The 26,665-nt window shown below is 39.8% G+C and overlaps 2 protein-coding genes across 4 annotated transcripts in view; one reads left to right on the top strand and one right to left on the bottom strand.

Moving 5' to 3' along the window:
• LOC108696729 (ras-related protein R-Ras2) overlaps positions 1–10,216 on the top strand; it is a 40,453-nt gene extending 30,237 nt beyond the window's left edge. For both annotated transcript variants that reach the window (XM_041569606.1, XM_041569605.1), the window contains exons 3-6: positions 1,219–1,321; positions 2,504–2,612; positions 3,837–3,955; positions 8,589–10,216. In XM_041569606.1, the coding sequence (XP_041425540.1) occupies positions 1,254–1,321; positions 2,504–2,612; positions 3,837–3,955; positions 8,589–8,676 (384 nt within the window). In that variant the 5' untranslated portion in view covers positions 1,219–1,253 and the 3' untranslated portion in view covers positions 8,677–10,216. The remainder of the gene's footprint in view (positions 1–1,218; positions 1,322–2,503; positions 2,613–3,836; positions 3,956–8,588) is intronic.
• Positions 10,217–18,429: 8,213 nt separating this feature from the next.
• Positions 18,430–26,665, bottom strand: part of prr12.L (proline rich 12 L homeolog) — a 79,322-nt gene continuing 71,086 nt past the window's right edge. For both annotated transcript variants that reach the window (XM_018226336.2, XM_018226337.2), the window contains 3 exons: positions 25,780–25,908; positions 24,604–24,699; positions 18,430–23,659 (listed from right to left, as the gene is read on the bottom strand). In XM_018226336.2, the coding sequence (XP_018081825.1) occupies positions 23,519–23,659; positions 24,604–24,699; positions 25,780–25,908 (366 nt within the window). In that variant the 3' untranslated portion in view covers positions 18,430–23,518. The remainder of the gene's footprint in view (positions 23,660–24,603; positions 24,700–25,779; positions 25,909–26,665) is intronic.

Below are 26,665 nucleotides of genomic sequence, written 5' to 3'. Positions count from 1 at the left end.
AATATAGCTTTTGCGAACCCGGAAACTGTTTAGCGACCACTTCCGGCAGGGGAACAAGGTTTGCGAATTTTACAGTTTGCTCCAGTGCGCAGTGAATGTAATAAAATGTCTTACTGAAAAAGTTATGTTTCCTCCAAAAGATGACGACACCTTCAAACACTTCTTAACAGTGGGTGATGCACAATTAAAATTTGCAATTAAAATTTGCAATGTAATAAGAGTTTTTAAGGAAGAGTATTACATTGTGAAATGCTAATTTTTAAACTGGAAATTCGGCTCTTAAGGGCAGAGACACAAACTCAGATTGGGGGAGATTAGTCGCCCAGCAACAAATCTCCTGTCGGCGATTTAGATTCCTGTCAGCTAGAATCTAAATCGCCGACGGGATGGCACTTGGAGCTCTTAGTTTTCCGAAGTCGCCCAAAGTTTCATTGTGAGGCAATTTCGGGCGACTTCGGAAAACGAAGCGCACCGAATGCTATCCTGCCGGCGATTTAGATTCTAGCTGGCGGGAAGCAGTTTGGGGAGATTAGTCGCCCCAAAGAAGAGGCAATTTATCGCCGGGCAACTAAATCTCCCCGAATCTGAGTGTGTCTCTGCCCTAAAGGTACCAAGAGCAGCTTTTTGCCACCCCTGGTAACCTGCCCGGAGCTGCCGCCTGAGACTTGTTTTTCACCTCGCTTCATTGACGCAGCTCCCCTGTTTGACTCATGAGAAGAAAAATAAGTTACTTTGTTGTGACTGAAAAAGCCTCGCATAAATGAAGGCACCTCCCCTTTTCCTCAGGCCGACCCTGATTTTCCTCTCAAAAGTGCACTGCCCCGTGGGCAGATTTGTGGGGAACCGCTAGTGACCATGTTGTGTCAAGACCCTGTGTTTTACTTCATTCTAAATCATACTAAGAGACTGGATGCAGTGACTGGTTTTTTTTAAATAGTTCCCTCACAAGCAGGAAGTTCACTTTTTCATTTCCTGTGTGTATTCTCAACCAGCATGATTGATTGTTGTTCTAGGTGATCTGGGGATGCTGTTCACTGGGGGGGAAACAAGTTCTGGGCAAAGGTTTTGCCTAATGAAAGAAAATGGATTTATAAGCAATTTGCTTATATTCATTCATTCATTAAACAAGTTATTGGTAACCGTTATCTGTCTAGCCCTTGCCTTTCCCAGCACTGTGCACTGAGACATTTATTTGATTTATTTTTTTTTTTTCAACAGTTTTGGACACAGCAGGACAAGAAGAGTTTGGGGCAATGAGGGAACAGTACATGCGGACAGGAGAGGGTTTCCTCTTGATCTTTGCAATCAATGACAGAGGAAGGTAAGCACGGGCCATACTGGAGAACAAGCGTAGATGCAGTTAGTACACAGTATTACAGGCAAGTAGTGTTGTATGCAAGGAGCTGAGACAGTAATGTGCTACATTGCATTCCACTGCCATTGCAATTAATACTTAGTCCAGCACAGGGCCTTGTAACCAGCTCCTGTGCTGTGGCAGGTAGAATAGGTAGGTTTGATTGAAGCAAATGATTTACTTATTGCAGATGTAGTTCTAGTTTTTTAAAGGCCAAAGAAAAATGGCCTGAATCCCTGGTGAAGGGATCCGTTATTAACCACACACCGCTTTTAAACCACACCCACGTTAAAGGAGAAGGAAAAGTTAAAACAAGTAAGCCTTATCAGTAAGGTCCACCTAAATATACCAGTAAACCCTCAGTAATGCTGCTCTGAGTCAAAAAAACACAGCATTTCTTTTCTTCTATTGTGTAAACATGAGCTTCTGTATCAGACTTCCTCCTTTCATCTTAAACCTCTTTGCCCAGGGAGTGAGCATGCTCAGTTTGCTCCTCTTCCCTCCCCCTTCTCTTCTGTAATCTGAGCCCAGAGCTATAAGTGAGCAGGGAGAGACTCAGGCAGGAAGCAATGTCACACCAAGCTAATATGGCAGCTGCTATCCTAAACCAACAGAGCTTATAAAGCTTTTTACTCAGGTATGGTAAAACATTCTATGGAATAAATATAACATTCTAGATTGCACTATTGCAGCTAATCTATTGGCAATAAAATGCCTCCGTAGCTTTCCTTCTCCTAGCAAGCCAAAAAAAATCCCAATTGGTTGGTGCTCACTGCAGGGTTATCACCCATCATTCAAAGTTTGTCATATTAAAACATACCCTTAAATCCTCCTCCTCCTCCCCTTTGTATAGCACAACAACCCCCAGCAAATTATTAAACACCTTATTTCCAAATAATCACAAACTTCCAGAAAAAAACACCACCGTGCTCACCTCCCACAGGCAGTGTAACACAGATGTGTTTGGGTTGTGTGCAGTTTGAACAATGATAGTGATACCTTTTAGAGCTTACACAAGGTAAACGGTAACAGCAGCTTCAGAGTTGATCCGCTTTCCATCAGTTGGACAGCACTGGTCGGTGAAAGTCATTTAATACTACTTCTGTAGCACAAAATATGATTTCTAAACATAATTTTTTCTTCTCCCAGCTTTAATGAAATGAGCAAGTTCCACACGCAGATTCTCCGTGTCAAGGACAGAGACGAGTTTCCCATGATTCTGGTCGGCAATAAAGCAGATCTGGATCTGCAGAGGCAGGTGAGACGTGTTTAATAACAGCTAAGGAAGTTTTTTTACTGCGTGTGTGGTATGTTCTTATTTGGAAGCATTAAGTAGCGTGTACAGTTAGTCTAAGGGCCATAGCACACTGCAAGTTTTCAGCCCACCTGATTGCTTGCCAAATTGCCTAGGCAGCAAAACGCATGGCCCTAAACTGAAAATCTCACCTGCTGATGTACCTGGTTGGTGAGGGCAAGGGGCATCTGCAGTTGAGAAAGTGAAGAGGAGCCAGAGCTTCTCTGATCCTTTAATACATGGAACAATGCTGTGATAATATTTCCATGCCTGACCTGCCTTTGTCTGATTTCATCAGAGAGGGCGGGACAGGCCCGAGTATATAAATAAGCAGACGCCTGAAGGAGGAACAGTGGCATGTTGACATTGCGGGTGGAGAGGGCTGTGGGCAGAGTTTTGCTGACCCAAACTAAAGCAGTGATTTGCTGGCCTAAACCCGCAGGTCCTTCAGTTTTCTGGCTGGTCCACACATCACCATTGTCCATGGCTAAAGCAGTATAAACACGACCACTGAACTTTTAATATACATGAATACATAAGATCTGCATCGGCCTACATGGAAGAAAATAATACAGCACCATTAAAACTTGAAAACAATGAAAATGGGACATTATGTGGTGACGTTCATTTATAAGCGTTCAAGATGGAATATACTGCATTGATCAGAGTGATGATGATAATGTACAACATTTTTTATTTTGTCTATGTTCAAGCTTTCTCAAGGAATTTTCAGGTTATGTTGCTTCTCAGTACTACTTATTAGTTCCCAGTTCAGAATCTGTGAAAAGAGAACTATCTGGTGGGTAGAAAACATTTATTTTGAGTCATTCTTTTGATTGAAAAATTAACCCTGTTTATAAGCAAGTCTTATTTTCACTTCCATGTCCTATAAATGTGCAGATCTTATTAGACATGTATTTTGATCTTGGTTCCCTTACCTTTTTGGAAAGGCAATAAGGCTCATTTAACATGGATGTTACATTGCACTTTTACAGGTGAAACCAATCAACAATTCATTTTGATTAGTCTACTACAAATAGAATATAGATACAGTTGGCACTTGTGCTCCTAAATCTCTCTGTGAGAAGTTTGGGGTCAGTGGAAGGACATTTTGGCTACTACAAATGATCCAATTATGCTCTGTGTACTGAAACCATGTTTTTTTATTTCCATTTTTGCCTTCTATAGGTGACCAAAGAGGAAGCGCTCAGCTTTGCACGGGAAAATCACATTCCCTATATGGAGGCCTCTGCTAAAATCCGGCTAAATGTGGATGAGTCTTTCCATGAACTTGTCAGGGCAATCAGGTAACAAAAACCCAAAATCAGGGGAAACCACATCACATGAAACCTGATATTACCCAACATGCTTAGCAAGCATACTTGTATGCCTAGGGAATTTTGCTTTCCAGTATAGCGTAAAGTGAACAGTAGGTACATTCTTATCACTGAGCATGCTGGTGCATTAAATTTGAGCAATGAATAAACGCAAAGTGATTCAGTCGCAGTCTTATTTCCCAAGTACAGTGGGATATATATATATTAATCCAATCCACTTCCCCTTATTGACAGGTATAAATGGCCCATCTGATTGTTTCAGAATACCCGCTTAGCAGTGCTCCTCTTTAGCATGAGTATGAGTTCTGTAATGGCTGGAAATAATGAATCTCTGTTAACTCTTTCACTGATGCATTTTAAGCCAAGCCAAACGGATTGTATAGCTTTAGTGTCAAAAACACAGATTATGTGGCAAATTACCACTATCTGAGATCCCAGCCTGCACTGAAAGAGTTACTAGGATAAAGCAGCAGCCCAAGTGCAGACAGTGACACATCTTTAATCATAAACAGGAGCACAGGGAAGTAGGGGTTTGGGAGCCATAACAAAAGGCTAATTCCACAGTCTACAATACAAATAAAATAAGGATTAAAAAAAAAAAGTTTGACACATCTTTTCTAGACTTCAAGAAAAGCCCTACACAGTTATTTCAGGTGCCTAGCTACCTCCGTGAGTTGCACAATTAAATCGCAAAGACTAGCACGTGCTACAGAGCTGCGCGGTTTGACCACCGGCTTGTGCCTTACTCAAGTGCCAAAAATTAATTGTAGGGAGTATCATAGGTTTAATCTTGTTTAAGTGTGGCGTAAATAAGATTTACACAGAGCATTTTGTGTTAAAGCACAGAAATCAGTTGCACACAAGCACTCTGGGTTGCTCTATATTGTCAACCTTTCTGTATTGCCGGGGGACCTTCTATTATTTAACCCCAGCCCTGTCTGCAATCATAGCTTGGAAATGCTTATATATCCCTTGGGGTATTTCCCAAGACTAAGCCATTTTCAAGCAGCTCTTTAAAAATGTCCTCTAGCAAAATGTATTCATAAGTGGAGACCTCTTAAAGAGAAAACATTCAGAGTTTCTAATCTGGGTTTATTTTCCTTGTCTTTTCCCTTGAAGGGGACGCTAATCCAACATGGTAACATTCGCCAAAATTGACCATATAAAAGTATAAGGCTGCAGGCTGAATTATACAGGTCAAGGAATTCTCATTAACCATCATACATTATAAGGTATGATGCCCCTCCCCCATTGTATATTATAAGAGATAATAACCCCCCTATTGTAAATGATATGGATAGTGAGGAGTTCTGTGACCATATAAAGGCACAAGGCTGCAGGCTATGTTATACAGGGAACTCTTCAGTATCACTTGTGTATTATAAGGGATAATGTTCCCCTTCAGTAAATTATAAAGAAATTGGAAGTCACCAAGGAGTAAGGCACAAGGCTGAGTTATACAGGGAACTTTTGAGTTTCACTCGTACTTAGGGTTGCCACCCGGCCGGTATTTTACAGGCCTAGCCTGTGAATCAACGCTAGCGCAACTTCACAACCTTACGCTACCCCTGAGCGCAACTTCAGATTTTAGTGAATTTGCGGAGCGCTGGCGAAACTACGCCTGGCGAAGTGTGGCGTAGTGCGGCGAAGTTACGCCTGGTGCAACTACGAATCTTAGTGAATTTGCCCCCAAGTGTTTTTATACAGGTCATGGAACTCCTAGGTGAACTCCATTATCCTCATATTTTGCAACAGGGGGTACTTTATTTATTATAGTACACACGTTTCAGTGAGTCATGTGACAAAAATGACATCACTAAGCTAATCATTGTTTATAAGGATATAATTTACAGGATATTTATGGCTCTCATGTATTATATATGGAATAGTGTGCCCTTATGTGAAATACAATGGCTAACTATTAATGACTACTAAAGATGCAAATATAGCTGCCTATGGAAAAAGCTTCAGTGACAGAAATCTGTAGAAAAGTTTGAAATTTGTATTTAAGCACACAACACCCATATGTTGAATTCATTCAGTTCTCCCAAACATAGGAATAATGTCTGTTTCAAGCTGATTCCCAGACATAGCAGTGACCTCACACAGGGTTGAATCATACCTGCTGCCAATTAAAAGGCCCGGCTTTTTAAGACGTGGCATTTAAAAAGCGTCTGGTCTTCAGACACTGATTCCTGTGGCCTCCGGGGATTAAGGAGTGTCTGCACTCGGTCATATACATTTTTCCATGTATTCCCTTTAATACAAGATTTCCTTCAGGTTTTTTATTCACAACCAACAGATTCTTTTGGCTCTATTTGAATTTATCGCTTAACAATGTAAGAAAATGCAGTTGATTAAAGGGGGTTTTCACCTTTGGGTTTACCTTTAGTGTGATGCTGAGACAACTGCCAATTGGTTTTCATTTTTTATTATTTGTGGTTTCTTGGTTATCATCTTATTCAGCAGCTTTCCAGTTTGCAATTTTAGCAATCTAGTTGCTCTGTTCCGAATTACCCTAGCAAACATGCTCTGATTTGAATAAGAGACTGGAATATTAATAGGGGAGGGCGTGAATAGAAAGATGAGTAATGAAAAGTAGCAAAAACCATAAATATGTAGGTTTACAGAGCATTTGTTTTTTAGATGGGGTCAGTTACCCTCATTTGAAAGCTGGAAATAGAAGGCAAATAACTTATAAACTACAAAAAAGAAAAAAAAATAAGACCAACTGAAACATTTTTACGGAAAAAACATGTTACGGATGAGCACTGGGGCCAGCAGAAAATAAAATTCTGATGAATTATGACTTTTAAAACTCATAATTATGACTCTTAATCTCATAATTATGATTTTTAATCTCATAATTATGACTTTAACTCATAATTAAAGTCATAATTATGAGATTAAAAATCCTAATTATGAGATTTAAAGTCATAATTATGAGATTTAAAATCATAATTGAGATTTAAAGTCATAATTATGAGATTAAAAATCCTAATTATGAGATTTAAAGTCATAATTATGAGATTTAAAATCATAATTGAGATTTAAAGTCATAATTATGAGATTAAAATTGATAATTATGAGATTAAAAGTGATAATTTTTGTTTTTAAAGTCATAATTATGAGATTATGTCATAATGGAGATTTAAAGTCATAATAGAGATTAAAATTCATAATTTCGACTTTTTAAAGTCATAATTATGAGATTTAAAGTCATAATTGAGATTAAAATTCATAATTTTGATTTTTTTAAAGTCATAATTATGACATTAAAAGTCATAAAGTCAGTGCTCTTCCGTACTCTGTAACATACTAAAAGTTAACTGAAATGTGAACAAGACCTGTCTTTACTGGGGAACTAAAACTTTTTTGCAACATTGTTTAAAAAGTAACTACCAGGAGTTGAGTAAATGCGGCTTTCAATTGCAACTGTTACTAATAAGCACTGACCACTTGTAATAAATGTATACAGACAGTCCCTGGGTTACATACAAGATAGGGTCTATAGGTTTGTTCTTAAGTTGAATTTCTATGTAAGTTGAAACATATACATTTACTTACTTAATACAACATAACATGTCTGTGTTAACATCGTATTTATTTTTACCTTTCTGCGCTCCGCAGTAGACCACACACATCAGAGGGGATAGGAGCAGGTGGTTTATTAAAGCTAAATGCTAATAAAAGTCAAGCAAACCATAGTATGTTACTGTAATAGCCCCCATATGTAAGTGTGAGTTGTAAGTTGGGTGTATTAAACTTGAGGACTCCCTGTATTGGAATGTTGCTTAAAATTATGTTTTGGAATTGGAATTTTTATTTTGGGGTTGACTTGCCCTTTAACTCCAATAAGAATTAATCATACCTTAGTTTGGATCAAGTATTAGGTACTGTTTTATTATTACACAGAAAAAGGAAATAGTTTTTAAAGACTTAGATTATTTGGATAAAATGTAGTCTATGGGAGGGGAGGAAACCTTCCTGTATTTCAAAGTGTTCTGGATAATGGATCCCATACTTATAATAAGAACTGTGCCAAGCTTTGCACCTTATTTGTATAACCCTCCAAGTAAGGTTGGAGTATTCTAGCCCAATCCACTGCTAGTGTATCAGGCTTTGAGGGATGTGTTAGTAGTGTGTTAATGTATTAGTAGTTCACATCCAGACAGGTGTTGGGCACATAAAGTTGTAGGACTTTTCTATTGTGCTCTATGCCATTGGGAGAAATTAGTTGTAGTATGGGCAGCTAACCGCTGTGTTTATTCACAATGGGAAAGTCAGGGGGGATGTCCAACTTGTGGTTTTTGGCTTTTATTGCTCTGCTGGGAGTTGCAAGCAACTCGGGGAAAACCTCCAATATATACTGAAAATATCTTGCAATTATTTGGTATGTGTTTTTTTGAAAGTTTGTTACAGTTTATCCACCAGAGATCCCCTCCTGATGCTGGGAGATCCTCCTCCTGGGGACTCAGGGCAATTACTTTCACTGCCTGGTCATGCCTTTATTTAGATTCAATTTTTATGAACTTTTGAGGCGTAACAAACGAATATCTGTACAGGAAGGCTTTAACGACTCCTCCTAATTTTGTTTTACTAGGAAATTTCAAGAGCTGGAGTGCCCTCCCACCCCGGCAGTCAACCCGAAGAAAAAGGAATCCAAAAGCTGCCCTTGTGTCATCCTGTAACTGTATATTGCGGGGAATGCTGAGGGTTGGCACAGGAATACCAGGGGAGGGGGTTTGGACAACTCAAGGAACAAAAAGCATTGCTCCTGCAGCCAAGCTCTACGTCAACGGTCGACTTCAGCCAATGCATCATGGCAGACCTGGAGTCTACGTCAAAGTGCCAACTTCTTTATTCTCGCCATCACGCAGCAGTCACACCTGCTGGCCCAGCCAACGGAGCTGATGGGTGCCTCTGAGGACTGAGTAGCCCCTCCCCCATGTGTATTGAGGGGCGGAGCTTTATTTGCGACTAAAGAGAAGAGGCAGTTTGCACACACTCCCTCCCGTTGCGCTGATGCTTTTATGTTTCTCTATACTGGGATATGCATGTAAATATATATGTATTTTATGTTCTCATATTTTAGTACTCTGATTGTAAGCAGGACGGTGCAGATCTGCGAGTCTTACCTTGGGACAGCTGTTGTGCACTACAGTTCCCAGAATGCATCTGGGCAAGAACACTGGGAGTTTACAGCAGCTGAAGGCAGGGCTGTCTTTAGTGGCTGTGGGACCTATAGCAAAACAGGTAGAATTGGTGCACAAGTAAAGGGCACTGGTAAAGCGTTACTGTCCTACGATTCCTACCTAAAACTGATACTTATTTGGGCCCCTAAAGACAACTTCTCATTATTATGTTTCCTGAACTAGTATTTTTGGGTACAAGCCCTTGAAATCAGTGTCTCTGCCACCTTTAACTGTCTATCTTAAACCTGACAGGGCCTTGAGCATTTCCACCAGGTCAGATTATAAACATGATGGTTCTGTTGTCATGGTGACCTTCTGCAGCAGCAGTGCATCATGGAATCCCTCTGGCAGACATCTTGTTTTCATATTATTAAGTAACAGTGTGTCCCTGATCACTGTATTCTGAACGTTGCTGTCTTGGCTGGAATGAACCCTCTGATTAAGACATGTTTTTCTCCTACTTATGAGATGGGACTATCATTCTATTGTAGTGGTTCCTCCTGAGATATTAGCCTAAAAAATTCCCCAGTCAGCAGTCGCATTTAAGCTGGCCATAGATGTTGAGATTGCTAAAAGATCAGATCCTGATCGTGAGACCACGGTTTTCTCAGAACGATCGTAGGAATTGACCATCAACTAAAAAGACCAATTTGCCAGGAAAACAAAGAAGCTGCCTGCTTGGCCCTGCAAACATAGATAGATTGCACTGGGACCGACAAAGATTTTTTGACCTGGCCGATCAATTTCCTGACAGATGTCGGCCGAAAAATTGTAAGATGTACGATCGTTCGAATCCCACTAACCGCACGATAATTTCGAAGGATTGGTCGGGCTTCCCTAAAATCGGTCGTTCGGCAAGACGAATCATTGCGTCTATGGGGAGCTTTACTCCATCTGTTTATCTGCTAGGCCTGTAATTGATATATTTATATAAATAAGTCCTATTTCCTCACGAGCAGACCGTAAATCTTCTTTATAAAGTCAAGATATTATTAAAGTATCTTTAAAAAGTTGAAAAGAACATGGAAACAAGTTTGAAAGTAAAAAAAAACCAGTAATATAATAATGTTTTTGTAGTCAATGTACCAGTGCTAAAACTAGGCCTTAGACTAGAGTAACCAAGCATTTGTTGCTTATTACTCTGTAGTTAGTCTGAGAAGGAGCAATGGGAGCACAATACTTCAGCAGAGCTGGCAGTATGGCAGCCATTTATTTAAAATGCATTATGGAAAAAAAACCCATTTTAGAAGACATTTATTTTAGTGTTAAATATGGACTGTGCTGAAGCCTCTATAAAGCCAAGTGTGAGACCGGTACACTATTCTGTTATTTGCATTGTAGCTGTCTCTTTAAGCCAGGGTTGCCACCTTTTCTAGAAAAAAATACCGGCCTTCCTATATATTTATCTTTTTCCCTATTAATAACATTGGGATCAACCATCATTTTTACCGGCCAGGCTGGTAAAATACTGTCCAGATTGCAACCCTACTTTCAGCCCAATTAACCTCATCAGGTTCTAACATGTACTGACATGTTGTTTCAGCTCTTGCTGAACTGTAATCCTTATAACCCCATTTACACCACCCCCAGTCCTACTGCATTTATGTTTATAACTGTACACCATAGGAGCTTAATTATCCACAAAGTCATTGACTATGCTTAAAGGAACAGTAACACCAAAAAATGAAAGTGTTTCAAAGTAATGAAAATAGCATGTACTGTTGCTCTGCACTGATAAAACTGATGTTTGCTTCAGAAACACTACTATAGTTCATATAAACAAGCTGCTGTGTAGCGGGAATAGAAAAAAGGCTATATGGCACAGGTTAAATAGTGGATAGCAGATAACACCATTATGTTCTACAGAGCTTATCTGCTGTGTAACCTGAGCCTTTTCTCCTTTGAATGGCTGCCCCCATTGCTACACAGCAGCTTATTTATATAAACAATAGTAGTGTTTCTGAAGCAAACACAGCAGTTTTACCAGTGCAGGGCATTTTAATTTAATTTTTTGATATCACTGATCCTTTAAACATTGGCTCATAGGCAGACCAGCTGTTTCCTGTAATGTGTCCTGTTTATTCGTTGGTAGTATTTACCAAGTGTCACATACTTATGTGTTTATGTTCGTGCCATTTAGTTCCTGGACAACGCAAAATCTTTACAGGCTTACACGCCATCCTTCAAAGGCTGCTGTAGCTTATCCATACAATTTTATTTGTTCCTGAAGGAGATCAATATGTAAAGTTCTCCATATCTTCATACAGCCGAAAGGAAAAACTTTGGCCACAGTGCATGTAAACTGTTCTGTTGGTTGGTTTCCATGTCTTTGGTAAAATGTTTAAGAAACGGATCCGCACAGACACTGATTAATGCAGTCGGGGAATATCCCCTTTTATTCAGCCACCAAACATCAACGTTTCGGGGGGGAACACCCACCCTTCTTCCTGATGAAGGGTGGGTGTTCCCCCCCCGGGTGGGTGTTCCCCCCCCCCCCCCGAAACGTTGATGTTTGGTGGCTGAATAAAAGGGGATATTCCTCGACTGCATTAATCAGTGTGTGTGCGGATCCGTTTCTTATACACATTGGTTGCTAAGGGACCCGGCAGGGTCAACGGAAGGAACGCACCACCAACTGCAGGATTGGTGAACTACAGGTGTGCGGTAGGAGAATTACATTGTAATTAGGTAAAATGTTACCATCTGTGCCCTATATTTAAGCGACCAGACTGCAGTGTTTTTCTGCTCTTTCCAGTAGCCATACCAAGAGACCCAGGAGCAGCTTTTTATGCGCTCAGCAGAGCATTGCACCTACATTACTGTCTCTACTGATGGTTACAGATCTTTAAAAGCAAAAGCGAAATGCTTTAGGGCTCTTGCAGACGAGCGTTTTTAACTGCGCTCCCCTGCTTTCCGGTTTCATGCGTTCAGCCGCAGGGGACCATAGGAGTAGACACACTGAATTCTTTTCAATGGGGCTGTACTCACACTGACGCATGTAAGCGTCAAATGCAGGAAAAATGCAACATGCTGCGTCCCAACCTGCGTTCGGTGCTTACTGTGGCTGAATGCATGAAGCCGGAGCGCAGTTAAAAACGCTTGTCTGTAAGAGCCCTAAAGCATTTTGTTTTTGCTTTTAAAGATCTGTAGCCGTCAGTAGAGACCATAATGTAGGTGCAATTCTCTTGCACCATGCTGGATAAAAAGCTGCTCCTGGGTCTCTTGGTATGGCTACTGGAAAGAGCAGAAACTGGGAATGCTCCCCCATCAGTAATCCATAACATCCAATCAGATTTACTTTCAGTGTTCTGTGGCTCTCTAGAATGATCAAGTCCCTGGCACAAATATTCCCAGTGTTAGTAAATTATCTGTGATGTCCAGTAGGACACAGCCATATTTAGTATCCCCCCATAGCCCTCGCATTGTGTTGTACTTCTTTTCCAAGAAGCCAGAATGCTGGTCACTGGGGGGAGTGGTCAGCAATATTACCTGGGCTAGAAGATTTTACTTGCCGTTAAATTCCATAACACTAAAAGGGCTCTTGCACACACATCATCTATTCACATGCACACTGAACACGTAAAAATGCATATATATTGCATCTATAAGTGTTTTTGGGAATTCAATGTGTGTTTCTCTATTTATATCAAACAAATAAGAAAACAATATGTTGCCTTTTAAAAAAAAAAAAATGCAATGGAATGCTACTGTGCAGATTTGACCGCTTGTGAATTGAACCAAGCAGAAAAAAACCCGAATCGATTTTACTTTTTCAATCGCTCTTAAAGCTACGTCTCAAACCCACAAAAAATAATAATGCCTGTGTATAAGTAAATAGGATTCTGCAAAAGAAAGAACAATATGAAAATGCCTTTTAATGTTCTTCAGAATCTATGTAGCTTTCTGTGCCTCTGTAATGTACCATTTTATATTAAAGGCGTAGTTCACCTTAAAATTAACTTTGTATGAATGTAGAAAGCGGTCAGTTGTAATTAGTCTTAATTTTTTAAAATTGCTTACATTGTTCTACAACCCTCAATCTTGTTGCCAGAACTTATTTCAAGGGATACTATCATGGGAAAACATGTTTTTTCAAAACGCATCAGTTAATAGTGTTACTCCAGCAGACTTCTGCACTCAAATCCATTTCTCAAAAGAACAAACAGATTTTTTTTTTATATTCAATTTTGAAATCTGACATGGGGCTAGACATTTTGTCAGTTTCCCACCTGCGCCAGTCATGTGACTTGTGCCTGCACTTTATAATAGAACTACTTTCTGGCAGGCTGTTATTTCTCCGTGGGACTTGGCTTTTACTATTGAGTGTTGTTCTTAGATCTACCAGGCAGCTGTTATCTTGTGTTAGGGAGCTGTTATCTGGTTACATTCCCATTGTTCTGTTGTTAGGCTGCTGGGGGTGATATCACTCCAACTTGCAGTAAAGAGTGACTGAAGTTTATCACATGACTGGGGACAGCTTGGAAATTGACAATATGTCTAGCCCCATGTGTCAGATTTCAAAATTGAATATAAAAAAAATCTGCTTGCTCTTTTGAAAAATGTATTTCAGTGTGTTTTGAAAAAAACATGTTTTCCCATGACAGTATCACTTTAACCTATAACGACAGCAGTTTGGGAGTCAGAATGGAAGATGATTAGTAGATGATAGGCAAAGAAATACTAAGTAATAAATTGGAAAATTCATGTTAAATGTGTTTTTGTGTTGCTGCCTTCAATGCCCTGTTCTTTCAGTTGCATGCTGGAAATAGGCAGAGCATGAAGGCTAATGCTTCGAAGACCATGCCAACTAAATAACGAAGACTAATTGAAAAGTTGCTTAGAAGAAGTGTGTCTATAACATACTAAAGGTTCATTTAAAGGTGAACTCCCCCTTAAAGCTACAGTTTCTGGATTTATGTAAAGCAGATAACACCATCATATGGAGTATTTTCTATAAGAAATGTTGTTTTGTATTGTTAAAAGAAATATTTGCTTATGGTACTATGCTCACGACTTTTATCATTAAAGTGAAAATCACTGCACAATTGTAGGAAATAAAAGACATTTTTTTTTTCATCTCTGCACTGACCTTTGTTTTGCTTTCAGGAACATTTGTGGGAAAAGGATCCATGAGGGTGATGTCACATGATCAGGTCAGGATTTAGGATTGGGCAGAAAAAGCTTTATGGTCCAGGCACCAGTGGGAAATCTTGGAGAAAATTGTAGCTTTAAAAAACAAAGAAGCTTGTTTATATAAATTATAGTTGTGTTTCTGCAGCAAACATATTGGTTTTACTAGTGCAGGGCAACACTACATTCCTTTAAAACACTTCAATTTCTTGGTGTTAGTGTTCCTTTAAATTAAAGGGGAAGGCCAGGTTATGCAGAAATCAGGTTAGCATATTACTTTTTCCCGCAGACTGGCTACAGTCGACTGAAAATTAATTTAGTGAGCAAAGCAATGTTTTGTGATGCTGCTCTGCTTAGAACTGGACAGAAAAACATTAGATGACTCTTCTGTGCTCACAGATTTGTAGGATAAAGTAGGGCAGCACCTGCTTTTATCCTCTGGAAGCTCTTCAGCCTCATTTTTAAAATTCTATTGAGGTTATTGTGAAAACAGTCTATCGTGGTGGAACTAAACCTTAATAAAATAAACATGCACCAGCTAAGGTTAGCATTCTCATTGGAAAATGTGATGGCACAGTCCACGACTACATACAAATCCCTGCAGTATCATCTCTAGTAGTACAGTAGAGCTTCCAGCACCTCTTACAGATCATTGGGTGTAGGCACCGCTGCTCATAAGAAACCCTGTCTGCTAAGTCTAAAACGCACAATCCTCACTTGAGCCACTAAACTATTGCTCTATGAGGCTGTAGTATTGGTAGCGTTACTTTTTTTTTATATATATTCCAGCCTCTCGTTTAATCCACTGTCTGGTTGCTTATGTAAATAAGACCCTAGCAACCACATAGAAGCTGAAATTGGAAAGCTGCTGAACAAAAAGAGAAATAACAGAAAAACTATAAAAAATTAAAGCCAAGCACAAACTGTCTCAGAATATCAATGTCTATGTTGTATAAAAGATGATTTAAAGGCAAACCACCCCTTAAAGTTCCTCTGCAATTTGCAAACTACTAACAGTAATGGCTTTCATTCTGTCCATGCATTCTTCTTTACAGTTTCCAGAGGCTTTCTTTAAAGTGGGCGGACAGTTGAGGTGGTTCGAAATTTTACGGAGTTGGCTTAAAGGTGGCCGTGCACAACTAGGGTTGCCACCTTTTCCGGAAAAAATACCGGCCTTCCTATATATTTATAATTTTTCCCTGTTTATAACATTGGGATCAACTATCATTTTTACCGGCCAGGCCGGTAAAATACCGGCCAGATGGAAACCCTATGCACAACCCAAACTTGTATGGATCCAATAGATCGTCCTTGGTGCAAACAAAGGCCATCGTACAAGGGTGTTGAGTTCATCATCATCATCAAAAAAAACTTCTAATCAAACTTGAACCAGTGGCGTAACTAGATATTACTGGGCCCCACAGCAAATTATTTTTCAGGCCCCCAAAATTTTTAGCTGTTGACTTGTTTTACCAATATTTATTGAAACTGTATTATGAATTAGGGCCTCGTGGGGCCCCTATACCTCCTGGGCCCCCCTGCAGGCGCAGGGTCTGCTTCCTCTATAGTTACGCCCCTGCAAACTTCTAATCAAACTTCTAACCAAACCTCATTCAAGAAACAGCATTTGAACAGCAAACGGGGAAGAAGAAAAAAAATTACCCAGACACTGAATGCAAAGAAAAGTGTTTTTTTTCTTTTGTGTACACATTATACAATGTGAGTTGTACATATTGAGAGAAAAACGTCAGACACTAATTAACGATAAAAATATATAATAACATCCATACAGGAACACAAATTCAAATATTGTAACAATACCTTTGAGGCAAGAACAAGTCACACGCAGTACACATTGTAAAAAAGTTCTAGATTAGGACACATAAAAAGGAGAATGTGGAAGGGGGGCGGGACAAGGGAGGCAAGGAGAAGGGGCTTCGTTATGGTTTTAGTTGAGAAATACATTTGGTAACGTGGACAGAGAAATATTTTTCATTATTTCAGCGATATCCATTTATTTTTTTCAACCAAGCTAATGAATTAAAAATAAAAAGCACCCCTCCCCCCATTGAAGAATGATAGAGGGTTAGAACTTTTTTTTTCTTTTCCATCAAGATGGCTAACCTGTTGTTTTTTTTTTTTAATTTTATTTAAATACTTTATACACCCATTTCTGTTTAACTAATTACACAGTCAGTTTGAGATCAGTTTATTAAAGAAAGACCAAAATGGATCAGTTCTCTTAACTACAGTTTCAGGAAAGCTTGGCCTTCGCCACTTCGGCTTTACACTATGATACAGATTTCTGCATCATGGGGCTTTTTGTTTCCTTGACATTGTGTAACCCAGGACCCAAACTATGACATTGTTCTGTGCTTCCCAATACTGACTTAGGAAATGAAAAATAACAAGAAGCACTCCAAACAAATGCCAAGTGACCACCCTTGTTTACTCAAACGTACAACCCATCGTAATGTCCACTTACTATTTACAAATGCAAAAATACCCATGAGTTCGGATACATCTTCTGAGAAGCGTCCTAGCAGAAGATGCACACGTGGACTCCATCTACAGTGAATTTCTTGTGCAACGTATACCTAAGCAAGCAGCTGGTGCTTAACCAGCCCGGAGCATATTGGAAGCCAATAGAAACGGATGAGTGTTGTAACCAATGTTCCATACCCAGCAGTTATATCTTATTTTGCATGAATTTCCTTGAACATGTAGCAAGTAAGAAGTCCGTAAAAATGATACCAAGCTTAGAAGAAGCACCCTACAATCAAGCAGATACAACACAGAACTACATCCAGAATATATTTGATGGCAACCTGCTTCTAATTAAAAAAAAATGAACATAACTGAGCACTAAAAAGGGTAAAAATTATTATTGCTATGACTACTCAGCATAGTTACGTCTATCTGTGCTCAAATACCTATGTATATGTAGTTACACATTACATTCCCCCTTTTGGTTACCTATTTACACGCTCCTGTGTTTGCTTGAAGCACCAGACACAACAGATGGCACCTAGACCCAGTCACTAGTATTCCTCTTGGGAAAATGGATAGAACCCTAGTACACAATCAATTCTTCAGCCTTCCAGATTTAAAGTGGAGAAGTACAGATGGAGCAAGCTGCACTGAAACATCTGCGCTGTCGGGCATGAGATGCATGGATAAAGTCTGCTCCATCAGTACAAGTGAAGTGGAGCAAAGGCTAGAACACATAGACATGTTTAAAGCCATAGGGCTCCTGGGCAACAGAGGATGCAGGGATATTATTTTAATATATTTTAATATATAAAAGAGAGACTCATTTTTCTGTTTGATCTAGAAACCTTTAGCAACCAATAAACGTTAAATACAGGTAAAGGATCCCTTATCCAGAAACCCGATATCCAGAATGCTCCGAAATCCCCTAGACTCCATTTTACCCAAATAATCCACATTTTTAAAAACGATTTCCTTTTTCTGTGTAATAATAAAACAGTAGCTTGTACTTGATCCCAACTAAGATATAATTAATCCTTATTGGAATCAAAACCAGCCTATTGGGTTTATTTAATGTTTAAATGCATTTCTACTAGACTTAAGGCATGAAGACCCAAATTACGGAAAGATCTGTTATCCGGAAAACACCAGGTCCCGAGCATTCTGGATAACAGGTCCCATACCTGTACAAGCAAACAGCGAACTGCTGAATGGTTGCTGTAGGTTACAGCACGGGCTAAACATTTGCCTCTTATTACATAATCCATAAGTACATATTTGTGGCTCCTTGATTAAAGCTTCCTCCATAAACTGGACTATAGACTTAAAATGTATTTCAGGTATATTTTCTGAAAACCCTAATCCATTACAAACATACTCCGGGCATTCACCGACCCTTCTAATTCAATGTTATAGTCACACTAGATAAGTGAATTAATAAAGGCAAAGCACGCCAAATCTAGACAACACAACAAAAACATCATTGAATAAATGAAACCCAAAAGCGCTGGATAAAATGTGTGGATCAACATCCATAGGATCCTGCCTATTTATTCCACTGATTATTCTCCTATTAGTTCCAAGCAGCAGCAATAGGATCTCCTAGGCAAAATATAACATCTTCTTACACAAGGGATGAAGTCTTCATTGAAACAAACTGATATTTTGAATTCTTTAAAAAAAAAAGGACACAAAGAGCAAAAGTGGAGCAGAGCAATATCTGTTGAGGTTCACCATAAATGTGAGATCTCATCCAACCAGTTCCAACTTTGTTTTATCAATAGCTTTACTACAGAGTGCAAAGGAATATGCCTCAAGCAGAATACTGCTTTAGATGTGTGTACACTGTGCAAGAATAAAGTTATGTTTGTTTTATTACATTTATGAGTATAGATTTGGTATCCTCTTTTACAAAGGAGCAGCTTATATTTTAGCAATGGTGTCCCTTAATCCAACTTTACTTTGCATTGTAGTTAGGAATCATCCGAAAGAAAAGAAAAATGCCTGACGGTTGTCTATAAGCTTAATTTAAAGACTCTACATTCTTAAAATCAATGTAATACTGCATGAAAGATTTTGGAGAATTTATGGGGCCTACCTTTAATTATATGTCAGTGTTCACCTTGATTGGTCTTTCTTATCTAGGATTGGCTGCTTTTTGGGTACTACCTTTAATTTTATGTGAATGTTCAGCATTAATTTCTAACTTATCAGAAAGTCACAAAAAAACAGCAGTCATATTGTCCTTTATGATTGAGACTCAAAACATGATTACAATTAACAAGTCTTGGGAAGAAGCCAAGAAAGTGGAGTGGAATTGTAATATATTACTGAAGACTATACCCTTCTAAAGCTTATCATTACACTGCAACGCGTTTTATACCGAAGACTAGAAAGACCAATAATGATGAACATTGACATACAATCAAAAGGTAGACCCCTTTATGGGGCTGTCATTGTTCACCATTATTGGTCTTAAAGATGTGGGGTAGGCCTACAATTTTATTAGATGTCAATGCTTGCCATTATTGGTCTTTTTAATCTTTGCTTGCATGTAAATGTTCACCACTATCGATCTTTCAGTTATCAGGCCTTTGTTGCAGCCTATGGAAAATATAGACAACCCATTGTCTAGTACATAATGCAAACCCTAATGGCCATGGTGTTTATTGGTAGGACATGAGTGGAAGCCAAAACTTCTGCAGGGGTAAAAGGCTCTCAATTCTTCTATTAGGACTACATGACTTGAGCAAGATAATAAACAGAAATGCACCAGATACATAAGCAGAGAACCATCCAGTTGGTTCGCTAAACCCTACGGAGAAAACAGCCAACCAATTATTCTAAATAACAGCAGAAGAGCCTTTACGTATTATATAACATCTCGCTCACCGCAAACAACGATGAATTGGATGATCCCGATTTCTAACAACTTTCCATAGCTGCAACATGTGACCAGAAGAGGTAGCTAAAGTCAAGGAACCACAACCATATGAGGATTATGAGATTATTTGCTTCAAGGTTCAGCGCTGTGTAAGTGCCAAGTACACACTGACTGCCTACTGCAAACAATTTTGCTCACTCCCCTTATCCTGGTATCCATGCGAGGCGGACGTACAGACAGGCTTGTTTTTGTACCAAGACACTGCAATTTTTTGCAAGGAAATGACACTTGAGAATTAACAAAAAAAAGTACAGCACAAAAGAAAATGTTGGAGCTACAGGAGCCACTGCTGGGTACAGAAGAGATGTAGTAATATATATATATATATATATATATATATATATATATATATATATATATATATATATATATATATATATATATATATATAAATGATTTCAGGCATTACACACTAAGATGTAACAATATTCAGCGACGTCACAAGCGACCTGCTAGGTAACTTTGATAACCGTTATCTGAACATAAATGACGTTTTTTGGAAATAGAAAAGTGGCTTTTTTTTTCCCCAAAGAGAAAATATTTTCCCCATTTTGGTAACAAATGTTAAGTTTAATCATAGTGCACAAAAAACCCCATCATCTCCTGCAAGGGAAGCTACATGACATTGCTGAAACACAAAAAGCTTAGGCGATAAGCAAGTAAAGAGAAACTCATGCGCGCATGATAGTAGGTTACACTTTTCTAGCTTGGTTTGTTATTTTTCATGAAATGTAAAAAAAAAAGCAAAAACCCCAAAGTTGTGGGAAAGAGGAGAGAAAAGAAGTTCTTGTCTCATGCCTCAATTTTTTTTTTAACATATTTTTTCTTTTTTTTTTTTGATTCGCGTTTTTTTTTTTTCTGAGCAAAATACTAATCCAAGTTCAGTTAAACTGAACACTTCACATCTAGGCAACAGTATCATCATTATCAATTAGATATAGTCAAATACAATATTGTACATAGATTTTTTTTTTTTCTCCTATACAATATATACAGTCAATTAAAAAAAGGAAAAAAAAAATAAACAAAAACACTCGCGTGGTTCATTTCCTCCAATAAATTCTTCCTTTCAACATACTTGGGAAAATATGGTTTAAAATTTCATCTACGCCAAGTATAATAATAATTAAAAAAAAAAAGATACACATTTTTTATGCCATAATGCTTAAATAATGTTCGAAGATGATTTTTAAAAAAATAACTAGCTTTTTTTTCTTCTTTGCCCTCTAACTTTTTTTTTTTTTTTTTTCAGGTAGCAGTCTTACCACCCCTTTCCTGCCCACCGAGGAAGAATCCATAACTAATTCGGACTCTATGACTGAACGTGGAACTTGAACAAAGTTGGAAAGTTGCATCCGTCTCCGGAGAAAGTACATGCGTAAGGATTTTTTTTTTTCAATGCAAATGGAACCAGTGATGGCAGACTGTGGTTAAAAAGTAAATAAAAAAATAAAACAAACCTCACTGCTACTGAAAAAATCAGCAACTCTAAAATGACATCAGCGCTATTAAGAAAGGCACCTCCCAGTATCGTTGAACTACAACCTGTAGACGTACTCTAACGCCGCGGAGCTGTAGAATAACAATGGATGGGCCAGATGTTAGGCGCCGCTCATATAAAACATGCAGCTTACAGACAGGGGCCAATATATGCCATTTCTAGATTCTAACAGCAAGTGATACTAGTTTGCTATATCTACGTTGGAGGGTGTAGCACATAATACACATAAAAACACATACAGTAAACTGTAAAAAAAAAAAAAACCTCTGATATTGGATTAACAAAGCTTTATTGTGGGTTACATTGGCAAGTGGCTAAGCAGCTTTGTATTTTATGCATCGTAATAAATAATCTGAAGCCTGTCACTGAAGAGTGGATGGGAAAGGTGCATTCAGAAGACTTAAAGGAGAAGCAAACCCAAAAGTTAAAAAAAAAAAAACCTACCGCCTACCCTACATAGACCCTCCTCCCTTCTCCCCCCAGCCTTAGTGTTACCCTGGGCAAATGCCCCTAATTTTTTACTTACCCCTCCGTGCAGATTCAGGCATCGGAGTTCACGGGGCGCAATCTTCAGCCGATTCGGTAATTTTCGGAATGAGACTGGTGCCTCAGCAATTTTCGTCGCAAATCAGAAAATTGCTCCAACTGCGCATGCGCCACTCCCCCGGTCTCATTCTGAAGATTACCGAAGAGAAGAAGATGGCGCCAGTCAACTCCGCCGGACAGATTCTGCACCGAGGGGTAAGTAAAGACTTTAACTTTTGGGTTTGCTTCTCCTTTAAGGCACCCACTCTGCAGGAGAAGCTTGTTGTGTTGATGCAGTTGCGGAGTAAATACCCTTTTCTTTTGCAACCAACATGAACTGAAATGGCACTGTAAGGTCTGGACTGAAATTCAAAATAGGTCCTGGCATTTCCGATACACAGAGGCCCTACCAGCCCAATAAATTGTCTATGGCATCTTGCAGCAGTCACTCTGGCATTTGCCAGAACCCACAGATCAGTGCCGGGCCAATGAGGGCAGGCGCCCCAGGCAGCCTGGCCCGGCAAAGCGCCCAATACCTGAGTGCGTATGCACGAAAAAATATGAGTGCGCATGCGCACTTCCGTTTTTCGCGCATGCGCACTAATATTTTTCGCGCACACGCATACGTCGGCCAGTGCAGGGACCGGACTGGGGGATAGCAGAGGCAGAGAAGGTGTGTGCCTGGCGCCCCTCCAGCTTTGCGCCCTAGGCACGTGCCTACTCTGCCTACTCCTAGTTCCAGCCCTGCCACAGATTGCCAGTCCGGACCTGGGCACCCTGACCCAAGTACCAACATGTGCCTTAATCATTAAGGAGTGCCTTGGTCATTAAGGATCCAAGTTTTCCTAATGTGGCTCTAATTCGAATCTTCGATATTCCACGGCCTACAAAGTCAGGCTGAGGCCTACAAGACTTATGTCACCCAGTCCCCTAAATCACTGCTTAGGCAAAACAGTCAGTCCAGGATAAAGGGCTTTGCCCAATTAAAGGGCCCCTCTAGCAGCTGGTCTAAAAGATATGCCTATGAAGGAAAACAGTTATGAACGCTGATGCAGTTAAGACCCTGAACTGGAGACAATCACCTATATTTATAGGATTTATAGGTGTGAGCAAGCTTCAGTTGCATGTCAGATACCTGTATTTTAGGTGCATTTCGTGAAAAGGTTTGTTAATCCAAAACAAGAATACATAAAAATGGCAAAGTAATAGGGAATCTGGATCCATCCATCCATACACAGACACACACACACGTAACACATTTACACACATGCTTCCCAATAAATAATGAGGGGTCCAAGCCCCCCTTCTCTGCTCCTGTCAGAATACGTCAGTCACTGGAAGCGGATCCGAGGAGACTGCAGTCACGAGATCCTTCTTTGCGGCATGACGGGATGGCATGGAGAGTGGAGAAAAACTGGGGAAAATAAAATGACCACATACAGCTAGCAAAGTCCCCCCCCTGTTTTTTTTTCGGGGAGGGGAGGGTAGAGAACAGAGGAAGAAGACAGAAGAGAACCACTTTGATTCAAAGAATCTTCACTATTCCACGGCCTGCAAAGTCAAGCTGAGGCCTGCAAGACTTACATCATCCAGTCCCCCTAATCATTGCCTAGGCCAATGGCTTTGCGTTTTCTGCCTGGCATGTCTCTCACTTGTTCATCTTTTTTTCAGTCTGTTTTTTTTTTTTCTTTTGCAATCTAAATTCCCATTGTCTTGTTTATTCTGTTCTGTTCCTCTCAGCCACTCGTTCACGCGCACTTGTTCTGCGATTGCGTGAGGAGGTCGATGAAGGAGTTGAAGAGTTTTTCAAGCCATGGCTGGTTCCTCATGCATTGCTGCACCACCTCCTCCTGTCCCAGGTCGTCATTCTGTTCTTCTATTGCGTTGGTCTGGAGGCAAGAAGCACAAAATGTCTTAGCTAAAGGTAATACTGACAATGGGACTATGCCATGGAATGATGAGCTGTGGGGTGAGAAATATTTAACCTCAAGGAAGCACCTGATTAAAGGCCACAACTGTCTGACATCCTGCAGTGGATAATAAACACAATGGTGCATGAGAAGGTGCTTATAGCCAGCCTGCCAGGTAGAAAATGGAAGTTTAAGCAAGGCTTAAACTGCAAGATAAGCCAACAGTACCACTTAGGGCAGAGACAGAAGAGAAGATTCGGGGAGATTAGTCACCCGGCGACAAATCGCCTCTTCTTTGGGCGTCTAATCTCCCCGAACTGCCTCCCCGCTGGCTAGAATTTAAATCGGAGCGCTTCATTTTCCAAAGTCAACCGAAGTTTCCTCATGAGGCAACTTCGGAAACAAAGTGTTCCGAGTGCCATCCCGCCGGCGATTTCGATTCTAGCTGGCAGGGAGGCAGTTTGGGGAGATTAGTCGCCTGAAGAAGAGGCGATTTGAAGAAGTGCTTACTGTTCCTGTGCGACTGGGTCATTTGCTCAGCCCCCCTGTAAATAAATACAATGGCTGTATAACAGCTGGTTCTTGGCTTTATACTGTTCCTACAAACCAGGAGAGTGTTTAGAATAAGCTTCCGGTTATGCCACTTGTTGGCACTGACAGCCAAAATGACATCCAAATCAAACAGAAGAGAGACAGAAATCTACACTGGGAAAGGACGGGGAGTTTATTGTTGGTATATTCTCCAGTTGTGGGTTCCTTTGTTTGTGCTACAGATTATCAGGCAAGTCTAGGCCTCGAATTTCTTCAGCCATGATGAACAGGAGAGCAACTGTTACATGTACAATCCTTAGATGCTTGAGACTATGAAGATGATGCCAGAGTGGAATTTGTACTCATTGCACCTACTGGGGTGTATTTCTTACCTCTTGCTTGCAACGGAGGAAGGTGTGATACTTGTAGTGATGCAGGGAATGGTACAGAGTGTAAAAAAGTGACTTCTCGGCATCCACCTTAAACTCCTAAAGAGAAGCAAATAAAGGGTTTAAAATGCTATAGTTTCTATAGATAAAACACAATTCAAGTATCAATCTAATAGATAAACTACCAATAACTGTGATAGTTGAGCACCTACTAGGGCAGTATAGTGTATATATCAAATATGGGGAGGAGGTTCAGAGTCCATAACTTTAGAGCAAACTGGGTGCAGAAACTAGTGGGTAAAACTCAGTGGGGTTCACTTATAAACTTTCCAAAGCACAGAATTATTTAGACAGGAAAAATGTATATATTTATAAAACCAGGCAAGATTGGTGTATTTAAGCCTGTACAGAGATGTACCATAAGGAAATGTCTAACAAAGCACAACAAAGTCTCATTTAAGTCTCATTGTGAATAAATTTTCACAAATGAGACGGGGTTTTGCGTGAGTCCACTCACTGTGCGAGATTGTTGTGTGCGAAAATAGCATTGACAGTAACTTCAATTAGCAATTTGTGAAACTGTTTTGGGAATATTTTCTCCGCCACCAAAGTTGTGGCGTAATTCAAACGAAGAGTGTGCACATAAATATTCGCAATTTGCGATTTTTGACATATTTAAAAGGAGCTTATCCAGCTTTATAAATGCAATTCTTATCCAGCTTGTATAAATGCAATTCTTATCCAGCTTTATAAATGTAACCATGCGCAAGGCAAATGTATTCACTGTGCGAACCAATCTGCCCTGCGTGAAATTTATAAATGAGCCCCAATAGGCTGTGCAATTACAAAGGGTATAGTAGTTTAGTAATGCTGCCAGAAATACCTCCTTTAGCTATACAGCATGCCTGCTACTGCTTGTCATTTTTGTGTTTTTATACAAGTACTGCCAACATGTTGTTTTATAAAACACACATCTCCCACAGCTCTGGGTCAGCGGCTTTTGGAATAGAGAAACCCAAGCAAATGCCAGTCAAGCCCAAAGTCAAAACAAGTAGGAACATGAAAGAACGCTGAGCTCAACCAGCTGGAACATATCCAACGACATTCCATCCACTTGTAGCTGTATCAGCAATTTAACCTACCGACCATATCAATACCATAGTTATATATAAAAGGTACCTGTGGTTTGGCTACATTCTTTTTTAATTTGTTGAGTGTTTTGCGGTTATAAGGTTCTCCCCCGGGTTTCATTCTGGTTGTAGGTTCTCCTGGCTCACTGTTAAGCTGAGGGAACATGTGTATTGCCTCCTAAAGAAGGAAAGAATATCAGACCTTTAAAGCAATTCTTGAAATTATCCATAGATGGCATCTATGGCACATCTATAACTTATCATACAGTGTTGGCCAAGTCTATGCCTCAGCTATACAGTTTATACATGTTACCATAACACCAGACTGGGAGCAGCACATAACACGTGATTGTCAGGGACCATTAGGGCCATTCCAGGATTAGATAATGAGCTCTGCATACATTTCTATAAAGAGTTTTTGGTTGTACCGTTTTGATCATGTGTCTAGGCCTCTTAGTCCAGGAGTAATGATGTTTTAGTGTCACAAACATATACCCCACAACTGTGATCTTCAGTCTGCTGCTCTATAGAAACCTCCCATCCAGTTATACCTGCTATCCCACAGCCACACTCCCTTCCCAGAGACTATTATCCCACTGTTACTATAGACACCATCTCTCCCTACTATACCTGCTATCCCACAGTCACACTCCCTTCCCAGAGACTATTATCCCACTGTTACTATAGACACCATCTCTCCCTACTATACCTGCTATCCCACAGTCACACTCCCTTCCCAAAGACTACTATCCCACTGTTACTATAGACACCATCTCTCCCTACTATACCTGCTATCCCACAGTCACACTCCCTTCCCAAAGACTACTATCCCACTGTTACTATAGACACCATCTCTTCCTACTATACCTGCTATCCCACAGTCACACTCCCTTCCCAGAGACTATTATCCACTGTTACTATAGGCACCATCTCTC

The sequence above is a fragment of the Xenopus laevis genome, chromosome 7L (genome assembly GCF_017654675.1).
Source record: "Xenopus laevis strain J_2021 chromosome 7L, Xenopus_laevis_v10.1, whole genome shotgun sequence".
NCBI lineage: Eukaryota > Metazoa > Chordata > Amphibia > Anura > Pipidae > Xenopus > Xenopus laevis.
The sequence above is the reverse complement of the archived record's forward strand: the minus strand, read 5'-3'. Positions and strand labels throughout refer to the sequence as shown.